General features: G+C 34.6%; 1 protein-coding gene across 4 annotated transcripts in view; it reads left to right on the top strand.

Moving 5' to 3' along the window:
* LOC127874352 (G-protein coupled receptor-associated protein LMBRD2-like) overlaps nt 1-17,037 on the top strand; it is a 29,968-nt gene that overhangs the window by 5,627 nt on the left and 7,304 nt on the right. For 3 of the 4 annotated variants that reach the window (XR_008046836.1, XM_052418605.1, XM_052418604.1), the window contains exons 6-13: nt 3,388-3,462; nt 3,892-4,177; nt 5,219-5,400; nt 9,391-9,524; nt 10,089-10,197; nt 12,510-12,711; nt 13,660-13,806; nt 16,467-16,484. Coding sequence is in view for 3 of the 4 variants with exons in the window: in XM_052418605.1 (XP_052274565.1) it covers nt 3,388-3,462; nt 3,892-4,177; nt 5,219-5,400; nt 9,391-9,524; nt 10,089-10,197; nt 12,510-12,711; nt 13,660-13,806; nt 16,467-16,484 (1,153 nt within the window). In the remaining variant the exon portion in view is untranslated. The remainder of the gene's footprint in view (nt 1-3,387; nt 3,463-3,891; nt 4,178-5,218; nt 5,401-9,390; nt 9,525-10,088; nt 10,198-12,509; nt 12,712-13,659; nt 13,807-16,466; nt 16,485-17,037) is intronic. The other variant, XM_052418606.1, reaches the window with a different exon arrangement.

A 17,037-nucleotide genomic window follows, 5' to 3' on the forward strand; every position in this document is an offset into this window, starting at 1 on the left:
ATTGACAGTTGGCATACATCATGCTGCAACTGCAATTGATTCAAAATCCTTGTTGATGCTATAAAGATGCTTTCTTTGGACTCTTGGCAGGCAAAAACTCTGCCATGCATTATTTTACTTCTACAGGTTTTTTACAAAAACTTAAAGTAACATAAATACTCAATTTCAACAAATATTTCACAAAATATTCCGTACAATTAATATGACCCATAATAAGTCAGTGTTCCTTAAAGAAATAGCAAAAATTTCAACGCTAGATGTGGTAGGGTAACATAGATTTAAAGAGATATAAAATGCCTTTTTTAAAATTTATTTGTGGCACAATATATTCCATTTTAATTTTTTGCAACGAAATGTACTCATACAACACGCGAACAATAATATGGCACATGAACATGTGTTGAATATATTGTCCCACAAAAAACAAAAAAGAGCATTTTGTATCTTGTTAAATCTCTGTTACCAGACCACATCTAGCGTAGAAATTTTGCTAATTGCTATAAAGAACATTGATTTTTTATTTGTTAACTTTATTTTTTGAAATATTGTATGAATTCAGGGATTTCAATAGATTTTAGAAACCAGGAGTCAATGACCCCTGGATTGAAATTTTGAGGAATCAAATTGAAAAATGCTGGGGTCAATTTTAAAGCGCGTTTATTGTGTTTTTGTCTGTATTGTTCATTTTTTTTTTAGATAAAAAGATGCTCTAAGAGTAACACAATATCTTAAAAAGTTATACTGCTTTAATTATTAAATAACAATACCAGGATACATAACACAACATATTTTAATGAATTGGTACGCAAAGATAATGACAAAATATAAATAATTTGTGTGAACAATATCGACTAAGTTTTTCAAAAACAAAACATGTTTCTTTCACAAGTTTTTCACAAGTTTTATTATTGCTATCACTATTCTATGTTTATTTGTAAAAACAATAAATGCTCATTAAAATCTACTTCATCATAACACATTTAAGTCTTTTAACACATTTAAGTAATTTAAGATATATACCGGTAGCACCTTTTCATCACATATTTATCACTGATTCAGTGTCATTATGATTATGCTTGTTCTGTTTGGTATTATAGTATAACTCAGTCTTTAAGAAATAAGTTACAAACCTGTCAAAATAAGTTAATTAGGTTTGTTCTTGACCTTGATTCTAGAGTTCATATTGACCAATCTCACTTTAAGTCCCTCAACTGGTTACCAGTTCACATGAGAGTAAATCAAATAATGTTATGTCATGTCTTCAAAATAAGAAATGGCCTTTTTCCAGATTACTTGAGTGAACACTTTGTTTCCCAAGATTCTATGCATAATTACAGCACTAGGCTTAGTAAAAAGGGTGGGTATTGTTTACCCAAGGTCAAATGTCATGGTTCCAAATCCTTTTCTTTTAACAGCATTAAACTCTGGAACTCTTTACCTGAGTCACTCACAGAGGTCAACAGGTTAGAAGGCTTTAAGGTTGCCATTAAAAGTCATTTAATGAATAATATTTAATTTTTTATATATGTGTATCTTTTCACTTTTAATAAGCAGATATTAACTTCGTCTTAGGTTTTTATTTTTAATAATTATTAGTTCATACTTCATAACATACATTTTAGCAATATATTTAATTTAGATAATTCATGATACCTCATATCATCAAATCACAACTGTCAAAATATCTATGTGTTGCAATAATTGATAACATTTTCAATTGATCTTAGTTTCCAGCTCCTGTCATATTTTCTGAGCACTACTGTGATAATTAGTTTGATCTCTTTTGAACGGTGATATATATTTTTTATTTCATTAAATAATTATTTTACTATGAACATAGTTATGTTTAAGGTCAACATAGTTATGTTTAAGGTCTGCCTCTTTTTGTCATGCCACCAATAATAAGGACCACAATGGAAATAAGGGCTTGCTCTTTTTTGTGTTATCCTTGGTTTGGTGAGCATGTCATAGTTTATTGTACATGATATAGTTTTTAATAATTGCTTATTATTTTATTCTATGTTATGTTGTGAACTGTGTATATGCTTCCTATGCCGAAATAAATCTATCTATCTATCATCATTACATGTATATTTTCATCATCCCTATGATAGCTTTTGTAACAAAACACAATCTAAATGCATGGAACATCTAGTATATCAATTACTGTTTATCCGAATACTATACATGTCCGAAATATGTACACTTAAGAATGCCTTACCTGTAGTTGTTTAACTTTAATAATCCAAATTTTCCTTGTTGTTATCTGGTTTAACAAACCTAATCAAATGTTTGTTAAATCCAGTTAATGCTTTCTCCATTTTTGAATAACCATTACTTGTAATTTGAATCTGTTGTTGTTGAATCGCCAGCTTTGAATTGAATGCGGGTTGAATGTTAATTTACAATACGTCCGGCATTTACAATGTCGAAGGTCATGACGTAGCAATTTAATTCTAATCGGATAATTTATATCTAATCGAGGAAATGTGTTTTTTCAATGTCTATTGTGTAGTATTATGACTTGTTAGTATAATAAATGACCCGTGATTCCAGTTTATTTAAGATGGGTGTTACTCATAATTATCGGTGGATTAACAAACTGACAAAACTCGCTGGACTTAATAATGGATCTACGTAATTAATGGACCTTTGATCAATTTTGTTTTTTCTTAAATTATTTTGCCGACTTTCTTTAACCGTGCCGTCTGCAAAGTCTGCAAAAACCCTGCAATTATCGGATTGTCAATCGATTATCACGTAATCACTGCTGCTAATTACCCAGTTAGTGCGCACACACTATTTAAATGGTGACATGTGTATTGGAAGAGATGAGATAAGATAAACAACGCCCAGGGTTCCTTCGATTGTAGACCGAGTTTCACATACTGAAACATTAATGTCAATTAGGAGCACAACAGGATTTATTACCATGGACCTCGAGATGTTAACTGACTGACGCACGGGTCAAATTTTCTATGCGTCAAAATGACGCACGGCAGAAGAAAGGGTTGCGTCAAAAGCGAGTCGTTTTTAATTTGCTCGCGTCAAAACGCAGGATTCTGAGTCTATTGAAATCCCTGTATGATATATTACTCGATTTTGAGTGTTTATGGGCTTTTACAAGCACTAGAAATGATTATTTCTGTTGAAACTGAAGTTTTAATTTGCAAAGTTTTCCACTTTTATTAACATAAATTAACATTTAACAACCAGGCAGGAAGAAGCTTTATGGTACTTTGTTATTTTACCACTAATACCACTAAATATCATGCCTTTGTTATTCAAGTATATGTACATCATTCTAGGGTAAAAATTATTTGCTTATATATCTTGTATTGTTGAATGTAGCATAAGTTAAAGAAGTTAAGCTTTTTTGTTATTCAGGAAGTCAAGCAAGCATCAGAAAAAATACGCTACAACCATTCCTTGCGGCGGCATGTGGAAACCATACTGGAAAAGGTAGGTTTGTGTGTAGCACGTTGTTTGCAAAAATTAAAGCATATTATAACTGCTGATTAAAATATTCTCTGCTCTCTCACATATTACCATTTACTACCAATGGTCGTGGTGTCAATATAATGTAGGAGCTAATGTGCGGGATGTCAAAATACTGAGGAATGAACATCTGGGCTGTCAAAATTATGTAGGAACCATTGTCTGGGTTATCAAAATGATCTAGGAACAAATGTTAAAGTGTCTATGAAAAAATTAGCATAAGAATGATTGTCTGCAGGAACCATTGTCTGAATAACATGAGCACTATTTATCTATTAAAGAACATACATTTACCCCTATAAATGCTAGAGATAGTTATATAGTCCCAATTTAAACATGATGTGCCTTTATCTAACAATTTAACTAACAAACAATATTAACTTTAAATACTAGTGTCCTGAGACAGTTCGCAATTCCGTCAGTCGCACGGAGGACTACGAGGACTACAACAAGAGCATCGACACGCCATCAGAGAAGTCCCTCGCTAAGCTTCATGGCAGCGTGATCTACTCCATGCAGACAAACAAGCGCCACCAGACACAGTGGAGCATGATGATGCAGAAAGCCTTTGACCTTGAAGACCTGATCCTCAATGAGGTCAGCATGGACAGGCGATACAAGCACAGCTTTGCGGTGCAGAGGAATGCTGTCTTGCAGAAATTTTTCACTCCCACTGTGGGTAAGCAATTTTGTGCTTGATTTTTTCACATGTCAGATATAAACGGGATTTTCCAAGACTTGAAAAGTCTAGAGTCAAAACTAAGCCTTATCAGGGATAGAAATTAGTGGTTGCCTGTTCTCCCAGGGCAATTAGATTTAGGTCTGGGTCAAGTAATTTTTTATTTTTTTTTAAATTAGGTAGTCTGTCCGGGCAACCAGACATTGAAACTATTTCCTGGTTGTTTATCAGTTTATTTTCTAATGGTTTTCATATAATAGGGCTGTTGTAAGACCAGAAAAGTCAAGTGTCTAAACTGACCCTTATGTTAAAATGTGCCTTGCTCTGGAAAAATACAGCTTAATTCATTTGCATAATTTTTGTCGCAAGATTAGCTTGTGTAGTCTGCACAGGCTAATCTGGGACAACACTTTTCGTCAAAACTTGATTTTTGTTAAGAAGAGACTTCCTTTTGAATGAAAAATACCTTAAAAGTGAAAAGTTTCGTCCCATGTGCTGACTGGACAGGCTTATTTGGGATGACACTTTTCGCAAAAACATTCAGCCCAGTTTTCCCAGAGCGAGGCTTAAAGGCCACATTTTATAGGATTATTTTCTTGTTTGCTTGTTATTCTTTGACTCTTACCTTGTTAAAACAAAGAGTCAGAAATCCATTTATATTAAAAAAATTTAAGATGAAAACTGTAATAAAGTTTGGTTCATTTATTATTTAACGAAAACAATGATCAATAAGGCCTGCAATAACAACTTTGTTTGTTTTATCAAGTGCCTGTTGCATGAGAGAAAGTAGTTTAATATGAACTTGTTCACTGACGAGTATACAATTTTTTTATGTACGAGTCGTGCTCTGCGAAATCTGGGCTGAATGCATGTGCGTTAACTGTTGTCCATGGCCACACAGGAAAATCCAGTTTAGGCCAAAAGTGTTGTCCCTGATTAGCTTGTGCATACTGAAAAGGTCAATCTTGGAGGACTTGCTATTCACAAGTATTAACCCCACCTTCCCAGAGCAAGGCTCATCTCCACTATGTTTGTTGCCAGAGTGGTACTGGCGGTGCCTGTGTGCCCCCTGGGTGTGCCGTGTGATGGCCGTGGTGCTGACTATCTTCTCGTTCATGGTAGTCTGGTCAGAGTGCCTGTTCTTCATCAAGGAGCCCGTCCTCTCCCTGTTTGCCCTCTTCATCAACCTTGCCAAGGAGAACTATGACTATGTCTACATTGAGGTAAGTTGAACTATGACTGTCTATATTGAAGTAAGGAGAACTATGACTTCCTATATTTAGGTAAAGAGCACTATGCCTATGTCTACAGTGAGGTAAGGAGAACTGTGAATGTGCCTATATTGAAGTAAGGAGAACTATGACTGTCTATATTGAAGTAAGGAGAACTATGACTTCATATATTTAAGTAAGGAGAACTATGACTATGTCTACAGTGATGTAAGGAGAACTGTGACTGTGTCTATATTGAGGAATGGAGATTTTTGATTGTCTATATTGAAGTAATGAGAACTATGACTGTCTATATTGAGGTAAGGAAAACTGTGACTATGTCTATATTGAGGTAAGGAAAACTGACTATGTCTACAATGAGGTAAGGGCATTTTTTACTGGATGGTGTAAAACCATCTTACCTTGATTAATTAAAAAACCTAAGGTTTTTTTTGAGAGACTCTTGAGTCTTTTGTTTCTTTTCTAGATCCAGTACGTATGCTATGACTTCTCTGTTTGCTATTTAATCACTTTAATTATTTTGTTACAATGTAAATGTGGTACGAATCTTTATAATATACATCGATGTTTATTTGTATTGTTATTGGAGATCTTAACAATTGACATGACGCCTAGAGGACGATCGCTCCGCCCACTTAATCACGTGGCTTAGCGGTTAGCAAACCTAGACAAACTAACACCAAAATGGCTTCTTTGCCTATAGATTGCATATAGATTTACGCGATATTCCGGAGGATTTTTATGGACTTTTTAACACCATATAACACTTGTAAAAGGGGTTTGTGTCATTTAGTTATTATGCAATGCAAAAATATACGTTTATAGAGAACATCAGCTATTTATAACGTTTTTTTCGGTACATTAAACACGCTCTCAAACGCTTGCGCGCTTACCGAAATCGAACCTGTTACTACGTGTAATGGTGGTATTAGCAATAAATTAACACTTCTACACCGGTATTTACCCATGTTATTTACGAAAATATTAACGAAACATTTTCCCTCGTTTATTTGACATGAAATATCGCTTTATAACTAGGATTTCGGTGAAGTTTAACGCGCTTTCTGACGCCGAGTGGGTACCTGAATCCCACATGTTATTACGTATAAAAGTGATATTAATAATATTAAACATTGCTTATTGGACATTAATCAATCACTATAATTGAAAGTGCAAAACAACACAATCAGTTTGGTCATTGTCTGATATAAATTAGCGTTGTATGAAGGAAAATTCAGTCAGGCTACTTAATAAAGCTACTAGTATCAGACGCACGCGCAGGTACCGACTTCCCCCAAGTTACCACGTTTATTGGTTTTATCAGTAATAATAACTCTTATACAATGGCATTTATCGATATGTTTCTATTAAAATAGTAACATAACATGGTTTTCAATTGTTTCTGACACTCAAAAAAACTCGATTTATAACGGGGATTTTGTTAAGTTAGGCAAAGTGGATACCAATATTCTCTATTATTTTACATGCACATGTGATATAATTCATACTTAATAATGCTTAGTTATTGCTTATATGACATTTCCAGTTTTTGAAATAAATTAATGTTCTATAAGGGGGATCTCGGTAATTCTACACATTGAAGCTTCCACTCGCTCTTGTCAAGACCGCATTTCCGCATTGGAAATCTTTCTGGATACCGAATGTCAGAGTTACATAATCCCTATTTACACCGTTTTGCCATATTTCATTTCCGTTTTTTTTTTCGAACAAAATATACAAAACTCGTTGAAAAAAATGAAATTTAGGCATTCGATCTCCAAGTGTGGATTAAAAGCGTTAATTGGTGACACCACATGTACGTCTGCACATGTGTAGATACCGTTACTAAGATAAGATAAGGTATCAAGTGTCACCTTCTAATAACATGTATAATGACAGTAAAGTGCATTACTGTCAGAGTAATAAAACACAGCATGAATTAGGCTTCATGCTGGGTTTTACTGCTCTTAAAGTAATGCAGATGAACCTTGCTTCTATTAATCACCTAGTGACTGACAAAACTATTAAAAACATTAACTATTATGTGATGATCAGATCGATAACATAAACTATTTAAATCTGCTCGTATATTCAATAATAAGATATTGTAATTGTCTTTGACAGTGTTGACGTTCAGTTGTTCGTGGGGACGACCGCTTGCATTTATCCATCTCTTACACTTCTCAATATCTCTTGTCAGCTTTGGAAACGATATTAATTTAATGCCACCAACTAATCTGTCAGGATATCGATTGTCCGAGTTACATAATCCCCATTGACACCGTTTTACCATTTTAAATCTATGTTTTTTAAAGAGGAAAACAAAAGAAACCCGTTGAAATAAAAGTGAACCTAGACATAGCTTGTCTAGGAAAATGGCGGACAGTTCGTTGCTAACTCGCGCGCCCGATTAATCAATCGCTTATTGGTAGATCAATTCTTAGATAAGGATTTGATTGACAGGCGGCGTCATGTCAATTCTTCAAGCGTTAGGATAAAACCTGGACATTCCCAGTGGCAAGCTGGACAATACATCCTCCATGTAGCTACATGTACATTGTTTAAAATTTCTATTGTCATAAGCCTGTAAGCCTAGACCTAGTGAAATATCTATCAATCTTGGTCGCTTGGTTTCATATATTATTACTGGTAAACCTTGCTTTCTCAGTTTTGGGCATCATATATGTTAGAAAACTAATGTCACTAAAGTCAGTTGATTTTAACTCATAATTTCATGAGTATACAGTCAATCTTGTGGATGCGACCACTTGTATTAAGCGACCTTTGTCTTATACGACCATTTTGAAATCCCACGGACCTTTTTCGCTATATAATGATATTGTATTCAGCGACTTTTGTTTTACGCGACCAGCGACCGCTGATTTCTATGTATTTTGATGTCCAAATCTTGAATTAAGCGACCACTAGGAGGTAAAAGTGGTTAATGTATTGATCTTTCAGGGACAAATCCGTGTTAATTGTTTATCTAAGCCGATAAGATGTACTGTTACACCGCTGCTTTGTTTTCGCACCAACCATTATGATTATGCTTTGTCTCGTTGACCGGTTTTGACCGGTATTGTTGTAGACTGCATATCAATTTATTGAGTTCAATAATAGAGGAACGTTTTACGCACAGTCTACAGCTTAAAAAGTTTACTATGTGGAACGTTAAGAGACAACGCCGATTTTTCTCGAGTATAGATAACACTGTACGCAACAAACATTTCCTGAGAAGTGCGGAAAATAAACTATTAATCGGCAACATCTGTCGAAATCCGTACATTACCAATTTGTAATTATGCTAATTAGTATTTATTTGTTAGCCAATCACATTGTTATTTACTTAATAATTTTCCAATCAGGTCTGTTTGTTTGTTTTCAATTGACGTGTTTTAATTTTTTCAGCTCATTATGTATCATAATCAAGTCAGATTTCCTTAAGCGTACATGCAGAAATTAAAATGTCAAAACGAAAAGTGTTAACGTTGAACGAGAAAATTCGTGTTTTGGAATTGTCAAAGAGTAAAAGTGCACATAAAATTGCAGATGAGTTTGGAGTCGGTAAAACTCAAATTCAGAACATTCTAAGGCGTAAAGCCGAGGTGCTTGAAGACGTGGAAAATTATGTGTCAGGTGAAAAAAAAACGCGAATAATATTTCCTTGTCTATGTTGTTTTTGCAAATAAATATGTACACACAATTCATTTATAATATATGATAATTTATAATAAGTGCAAAAATAAAACACATTATAAGTAAAATATTGTTTATTTATTGTGTTTATATTCATTTTATTATAAAAGTTAAAATCATTGTGACAAAAGAGATTATTCTTCATATAGATTAAAATTGAGGGTAAGCATTCTTCCAGAATGGCCTTTTTTATTTAAAGACCATTTTATTAAAAGACCACTTTTGATTACTCCCTTGAGTGGTCTCTTAATACAAGATTGACTGTATTTGGTGTTATATTTGCAGCTGGCCAGTATCATCACCATTGCCTACATCTGTACGTGTGCGTACTACAGCGTGTTCCAGATCAAGATACTAAACTACTACTACATAGCACCACATCACCAGACCAATGAATACAGTCTCATCTTCACAGGAATGTAAGACAAGTCTATAATCTTAGATTTAAGGCAACTTATTCCCTTTTTGTAAAAGGGTATATTGCATGTTGATGTAATATAAATAGATGTTTGTTATTATTAGTCATACTGTTCCAGGTTGCTTTGTTACTCCTGGTTGCTACTGGTATTCTATTCCACGTTGCTATGTTACTCCTGGTTGCTATACTATTTCAGGTTGCTATGTTACTCCTGTTTGCAATACTATCGCAGGTTGCTATGTTACTTCTGGTTGCTATACTGTTGGAGGTTGCTATATTACTACTGGTGGCTATACTATTCCAGGTTGCTATGGTACTCCTGGTTGCTATACTATTCCAGGTTGCTATGTTACTCCTGGTTGCAATACTATTTCAGGTTGCTTTATTACTACTTGTTTCTCCTGGTTTCTGTACAAATTTGGTTGCTCTGTTACTCCTGGTTGCTATATTATTGCAGGTTTCTATGTTACTCCTGGTTGCTATGTTACTCCTGGTTGCTATGTTACTCCTGGTTGCTATACTATTGCTTGTTGCTATGTTACTCCTGGTTCCTATACTATTACAGGTTGCTATGCCGACTGACACCCCCGATGTGCCTCAACTTCCTGGGCCTCATCCACCTGGACAGTCATGTGACCCACTCAGAGAACATCCAGGAGACTGCATACACACTGGTAAGTGTGGTAAGAATAAATCTAGGTCACAGAGAATTTTTGTAGGTTTTGAACATCCTAGACTAAAATATGACGTCATCTTAAATAGTGTCCAGCAGTACATAGTGGTTCTGTCTATTTACGCGTATGAGGACAGGTTTACTAGCTTTTACAGTTTCATCAAGCACCCACTTGAGGATGAGGATGTTACATACAATTTTTGCTTATGGCCATTCTTGATTCACCCATACAGACCTCCAGATAACAGGATTATTATCAGTAAACACCATTTGCATTATTATTAAGAACGTGTTAATGAATAGTGCTACATGTAGTACCTATAAAAAATATAGGGGGAATTTGTCAACATTGAATCCTGCCAAAAGGTAATTTTCATTAGAAAACACCATCAAAAAGCAGTTTTCTAAATTTATTTAACTGAACAAATCTAGTATTTCATGATAATTACATTCCTTTATATATACCTCACAGTTTATATCATCAAATATATTTTTTTCAGCCAAATTTTAATATAATTTAAGAAAAAACCCTTAGCCAATCTGTTACCCTTTCGATGTAAGAGTTTGTGAACAAAATATCATTCGGTAAAAGTTCAAGGGATTAAGTTCCATCAAGTACATTACCTTATCTGGAGTTTTGCACCCATTTTACCCAAACACACATTTATCTTTCACTTATTAGACTTTGAATGTTTAATATGAATATTAACTGGGTAATGAGAAAATGCAGATATGTTGTATGATGTGGACTTGATTTTACTGTATTGGTGGATCCAACATATATTTTACAAACTTTCTTCATTTAACTCTCATTTTGGGTAACAATTCACTTTATCAGTAACTCCTGAAGACGAACTCTCTGCAAAAACAGATATTTACAATGGTTAACATTAACAAATAATATTTATCATATTAATGAACTAATTTATTTGTTAAATGAATTGATTGTAATCCATTTTCTAATGTTTTCTTATTTATTACTTTGGTTGGCTGTACTGATATTCACACATTAAAGAACAGATCAAGTTGAATTAATATTTGTATCGCTTTTGGGTATCTTTTTCAATCACAATATGTGCTTGCCATATGATAGTTTCTATCAGAATAAGCACTTCACCCTTTTTATCATGTTCAATTTGGTAATCTTTCAAATCTTGTTTACAGAACTTATTCAAGGGCTATAGACACCTTGAGTTGCCGGTTTGTCTATTTCTTATATCAGTGCATGTATCAAACAGGATTGTTCCAATATTACTAACAATTTGAGGGAATTAGGTGTTGTTCTTATTTGGCTGTCAAGCATCAAAACCTGATCAAATTTGACCAGCTACAGTCTGTTAATGTGGTTGTTTTTGGAGTTATTTGCCACTAACACAGTTTTAAGGAAGAAGAGTGGTTTAAGTTTTTTTTATATAATGGAGGGAATTTTGGCATTTGTCAACTGTCTTTTTTCAGCATTATTTACCATATTTATTTGATTTTATTGTTGACATTGTTATGTCCTTTAAACAAAATTAATACATCAATTAATCTAGGTTTTGATATAAAATTGTTATTTATATATCCAATACTTTCTTCAATAAAATCTTTGAAATATAAGGATGTTTAATATTTTAATAATAATTTTATTGACTTAAAGACCTATGTGCAATATTATGGAGAAAAAAAAAGCATGCAGAAATTATGCTAGAAAGCTTATAGGTTTCACTCTAATATGACAAAAACAAGTGCAAATTGTTTGTGTCAAAAAAACAATATTCTGCATGAAATGCTTGCACCATGGCTTGGAGTTGCAGATCATGTGTCACTTGACTCTGTATTTCCAGATCATGGGTCACATGTCACATGACTCTGTATTTTTAGATCATGGGTCACATGACTCTGTATTTCAAGATCAGGGGTCACATGACTCTGTATTTCTAGATCACGGGTCACATGACTCTTTATTTCAAGATCACAGGTCACATGACTTTGTATTTCTTCATTATTGGTCACATGACTCTGTTTGTCTAGATCACGGGTCACATGACTCTGTATGTCTACATCAAGGGTCACATGACTCTGTATTTCTAGATCACTGGTCACATGACTCTGTATTTCTTCATTATTGGTCACATGACTCTGTTTGTCTAGATCATGGGTCACATGACTCTGTATTTCAAGATCAGGGGTCACATGACTCTGTATTTCTAGACCACGGGTCACATGACTCTGTATTTCTTCATTATGGGTAACATGACTCTTTATTATTAGAATCCAGGTCACATGACTCTGTATTTCTAGATTATGGGTCACATGATTCTGTATTTCTAGATCATGGGTCACATGGACGTGATACCAATAATCTCGGACGGGTTCAACATCTACTTCCCGATCCTGGTCGTGCTGCTGTGTATCTGCACGTACTTCTCTCTGGGCAGCCGTGTCCTTCACTTCCTTGGTATCAACCAGTTCATTGGTGATGACGATCTGACTCAGGAACTGGTGGATGAAGGGAAGGAGCTTGTAAAACGAGGTAGCGTTATTGGTGATAAAAATAAGGGTCTTAGTAGCATTATTGGTGACAGGAAAATTATAGTCTTAGTAGCATTATTGGTGATGTGTTAATTATGGGCTTTGTAGCATTATTGGTGATGGGAAAGTTATGGTCTTTATAGCGTTATTGGTGATGGGAAAATTATGGTCGTAGTAGCGTTATTGGTGATGAGGAAATAATGGTCTTTGATGCGTTATTGGTTATAAGAAATAAAGGGCCTTAGCATTTAATAAGCGTAAATAAAGGAGTCGGTAATATCATTAAATCATGGTTTATGAAGTAAAGTCAAGTGCCAATTACTCCTGGCTTTTTGTTTTGGTGCATGGTTTTGGGTTACTCTCTGATATAAATAATGATTATTTTAAGATCTAGAGCCAAAATTGCAGGGTTCTGGGCTCGTGTTGCTGACTTACATAGAAATGGTTCACCTTTTTAGAAAGTCCATATTTGATAGCAATTAACTCAATAAAACCCTGGCTTAAGCAAATTATAGCAAAGTAATTTGCCTAAGCTGCTGATAGGAATTAATAAACACCTTAGAATAGCTACACATTAATACAAGTTTGGTTACAGAAACCTTTTACAAGTTTAGGAAACAACCTAGAATAAAATGTAAATCTGATTAGTTTCTTTAGAGGAGGATAGGGGGCTAGGGACAAAGTCATTCAAGTGCGCAATCATTTGAGAACGAATATTGTTATAGCTTCCATGGCATTCCTGGAAATTTGCACTCGGTACCGATTTTGACCAGTCATTCATTTATGGATTTCTGATTGGTTAGCTGCTAGTATGGACTTGAACGCTAACTAATAATAAAATGTGTTGGGTTGTCACAGTTACATAAACAGATGCATACTGTGACCATTTTTGAGTGAAGTCACTTGGATCACATAGACAGCATCGAAACTTTTTCATTTTTCCTTTCAGAGCGTCGTCGCCTGGATCGTAAGATGGACAGTGACGCTCGCCGTAGAGAGTGGGTGTCACGGTTTGGTGACTCCACTTCGTCCACCCGCAGTACGAGGTTCGACGCTTCAGAGGACGTGAAGATACAGCCCTCTGTGGCCAGTCAAGGTGAGTGGAGGCATCATGATGGTGATAGCTTGTATTTCAAATGTGTTCATGTTATTATTTGCAATGAATATTTATTGACACTTGTTAACTGGTGTCCAAAAATCACTGATTAATGTAAGTATCCTGGGAACTGCGGGGGAAAGTATATTGGTGCGGAGGGGAAATAAGATCTTTTGCTCAGTTTGAAAAAAAGTAGTGAATAAGTGAACACTTTTAGAGAGTTTTTAAATATTTCTTAACTTAACAAAACAAGAATTTCACTTAAACTGATGAATGCCTCTCAATGATACTGGTCTGTTTATGATTTAATTGTGTGAAAACAAATAATTGATCAAGGGGAAACAACTCCCTGAAAACTCACTGGAGCGGAATGTAATCTATGCACACAATCCTCTGTAAGGATACTGCATGAGCAGATTCATCTATTTGGATCATTTGTTCCCGCGATCCGATTCAGATTTGTTAGATTCATTTAAAAATGTCATATTTTAATCAAAGGGCAATAACTGCCTGAAAAATTATTAGAGTAGAACCTGAAATGTTGCATATGATTTGTCCGAGATCAAAGACAGATGGGAATTGTCATTAAAAGGGCATTATCTCACTTAAAAATCAGCAAAGGTTAAACAATCTGAAAATATGCGCATGTCTACCTTAACAGAAAAGTGCATACAAAGTTATATGAAATTTGAATTTAGAGGTTAATGCACTAAACAAATTAGTAGTTTCAATAATTACTTCCTGAGATCTGCTGTGAACACACAATTCCAAAGTTATGCCTAGTGGACTTTCCCATCCTTCTAAATTGGATCAATTTATTTCCAAAATAAGGGATGTCTAGTATATTTATTTCTATATTTAGAATATTTCTTACAGAAATTCCTATAAGCTAACAGCGCAGACCCTGATGAGACGCCGCATCATGCGGCGTCTCATCTGGGTCTACGCTGTTTGCCAAGGCCTTTTTTCTAGACGCTAGGCATAAATGGGTTAAGTCAAGCTATAAAGCATTTTATTATTGGTATCACAATAAACAAAAAACATGTGGGAGTAACTCGTATGCTTATAACATGTAATGACTTTAACATTATTGAAATGACTGGTACAGCTTTTTTATATTTAAGTAAAGTTTGGTATTTTGTGAAAAGTATATATTTACTTTAAAATGCAGTATGCATTTAACTTCTAAGTATAATTTAGAATCTGCTGTGTTCATAAATACCAATTCCTTTTGAAATTGAACTATTTTGGTTTTAAACAGGTAAACAAAGCTAGAAAGGTACTGATGGTGGCAACAAATATGAAATATATTACTGGAAAACATTTATTAAACCTGCATATTGTGCACCATTTGTTTATTGCATGGAATGTAGTAAATTTGTATGCCCCTGGTAGGGTGGCATATAGCAGTTGAACTGTCTGTCAGTGTGTCAGTATGTCAGTATGTGTGTATGTGTGTGTCAGTCTGTCCGTCCATCCGAAAAAAAACTTTAACGTTGGCCATAACTTTTGCATTATTGAAGATAGAAACTTGATATTTGGCATGCATGTGCATCTCACCGAGCTGCACATTTTGAGTGGTGAAAGGTGAAGGTCAAGGTCATCCTTTAAGGTCAAATGTCTAATATATGGCGTCTGTCCGTCCGTCCAAAAACTTTAACATTGGCCATAACTTTTTCACTATTGAAGATACAAATGTAGCAACTTGATATTTGGCATGCATGTATATCTCATGGAGCTGAACATTTTGAGTGGTGAAAGGTGAAGGTCAAGATCATCCTTCAAGGTCAAATGTCAAATATATGGTGTCTGTCTGTCTGAAAACTTCAACATTGGCCATAACTTTTTCAATATTGAAGATAGCAACTTGATATTTGGCATGCATGTGTATCTCATGAAGCTGCACATTTTGAGTGGTGGAAGTTCAGATCAAGGTCATCGTTCAAGGTCAAAGGTAAAAATAAAATTAAAAAAAATTCAAAGCGGTGTTCTCATGAAGCTGCACATTTTGAGTGGTGGAAGTTCAAGGTCAAGGTTATCCTTCAAGGTCAAAGGTAAAAAAAATATATTTTTTTTTTTTAATTTCAAAGCGGCGCAATAGGGGGCATTGTGTTTCTGACGAACACATCTCTTGTTCCACATAGCTTTCACAGGGTTCAGGATCAACATGGTTCAGAGGGGTTTACACACTGGCTGGACAGAATGTAAACACACCGTTAAGAATGTTATTTTTGCAAATATCTCAAGTTATTGAAATACATTTGCAAAAATATTTAGCACATAAAAGACAGCTTTTCTTGCAGTTTGTGTCTAAATCTTAAGATTTAAGAAAAAATCCTTAAATACGTCTGAAATCGGTGCTTACATTTCTCGTTGTGTGAAGCATAAATGTGTACATAATTGCGTTACACATCGAAGTTTTGGCCAAGAACACTGGCTTATTAAATAAAGTAATTCTGATGTATTTGATTTTTCACAGTGCCATAATTGAAATTCTTAAGAAAGATGGTGTTTAAAAGTTATTTGAAGAAAAGCACCACATACTGGTTGTTTACATCCATTAACATTCAATTGTGAAACCCACAAAGTCACGTGATCCTGCCCCCTGTTCAAGTTTGTCTCCATAAAAGCATGGTATTTTATTTTTATTATTTTCATAGATATTGCACTTCGAGAGAGTAAGTAGCAGCTTTCCATTTAAAGTTCAGTTCCCCATCATACATGTATTCCAGCTTCTTTTTGACTAACACTGACAGTTATTCCAGAAGTATTTATGTGCATATTGTAGAATCATTCATATTTCAGTAGCAGATATTACTGACATGTAACCTCATTCACAATCCTCTATCCACCAACATATAGGAAGCTTCCCTACCTCCATGTAGGCTAGGTCAAGTTAAAAGTGCTTTGGTTGTGGTTGGAAATCCAAATTTGTAAAATGTAATTGATGAATACATTACCTTTGAATATAAAACATTAACTGGTACAAACCTTTCTAGTTTATTGTGATCCCTCATTTAAAGCCCCCTGCATTTTTTGCTTGAGGCACAACTTCATTGGCCTGGCCTTTCGTTTGTTTGTCAATCAATACTCATTGCTACAAAGTTTTGACACTTGTATGAATGTTATCAATAAACTAGTTCAAATAATCAATTAGACGTATTCTACGGATGTATAACTACCTCATATTTATAGGAGTATCAATGAACATTATCAACACATCAACATTAT

Source organism: Dreissena polymorpha, chromosome 3 (genome assembly GCF_020536995.1).
Source record: "Dreissena polymorpha isolate Duluth1 chromosome 3, UMN_Dpol_1.0, whole genome shotgun sequence".
NCBI classification, from domain to species: Eukaryota; Metazoa; Mollusca; class Bivalvia; order Myida; family Dreissenidae; genus Dreissena; species Dreissena polymorpha.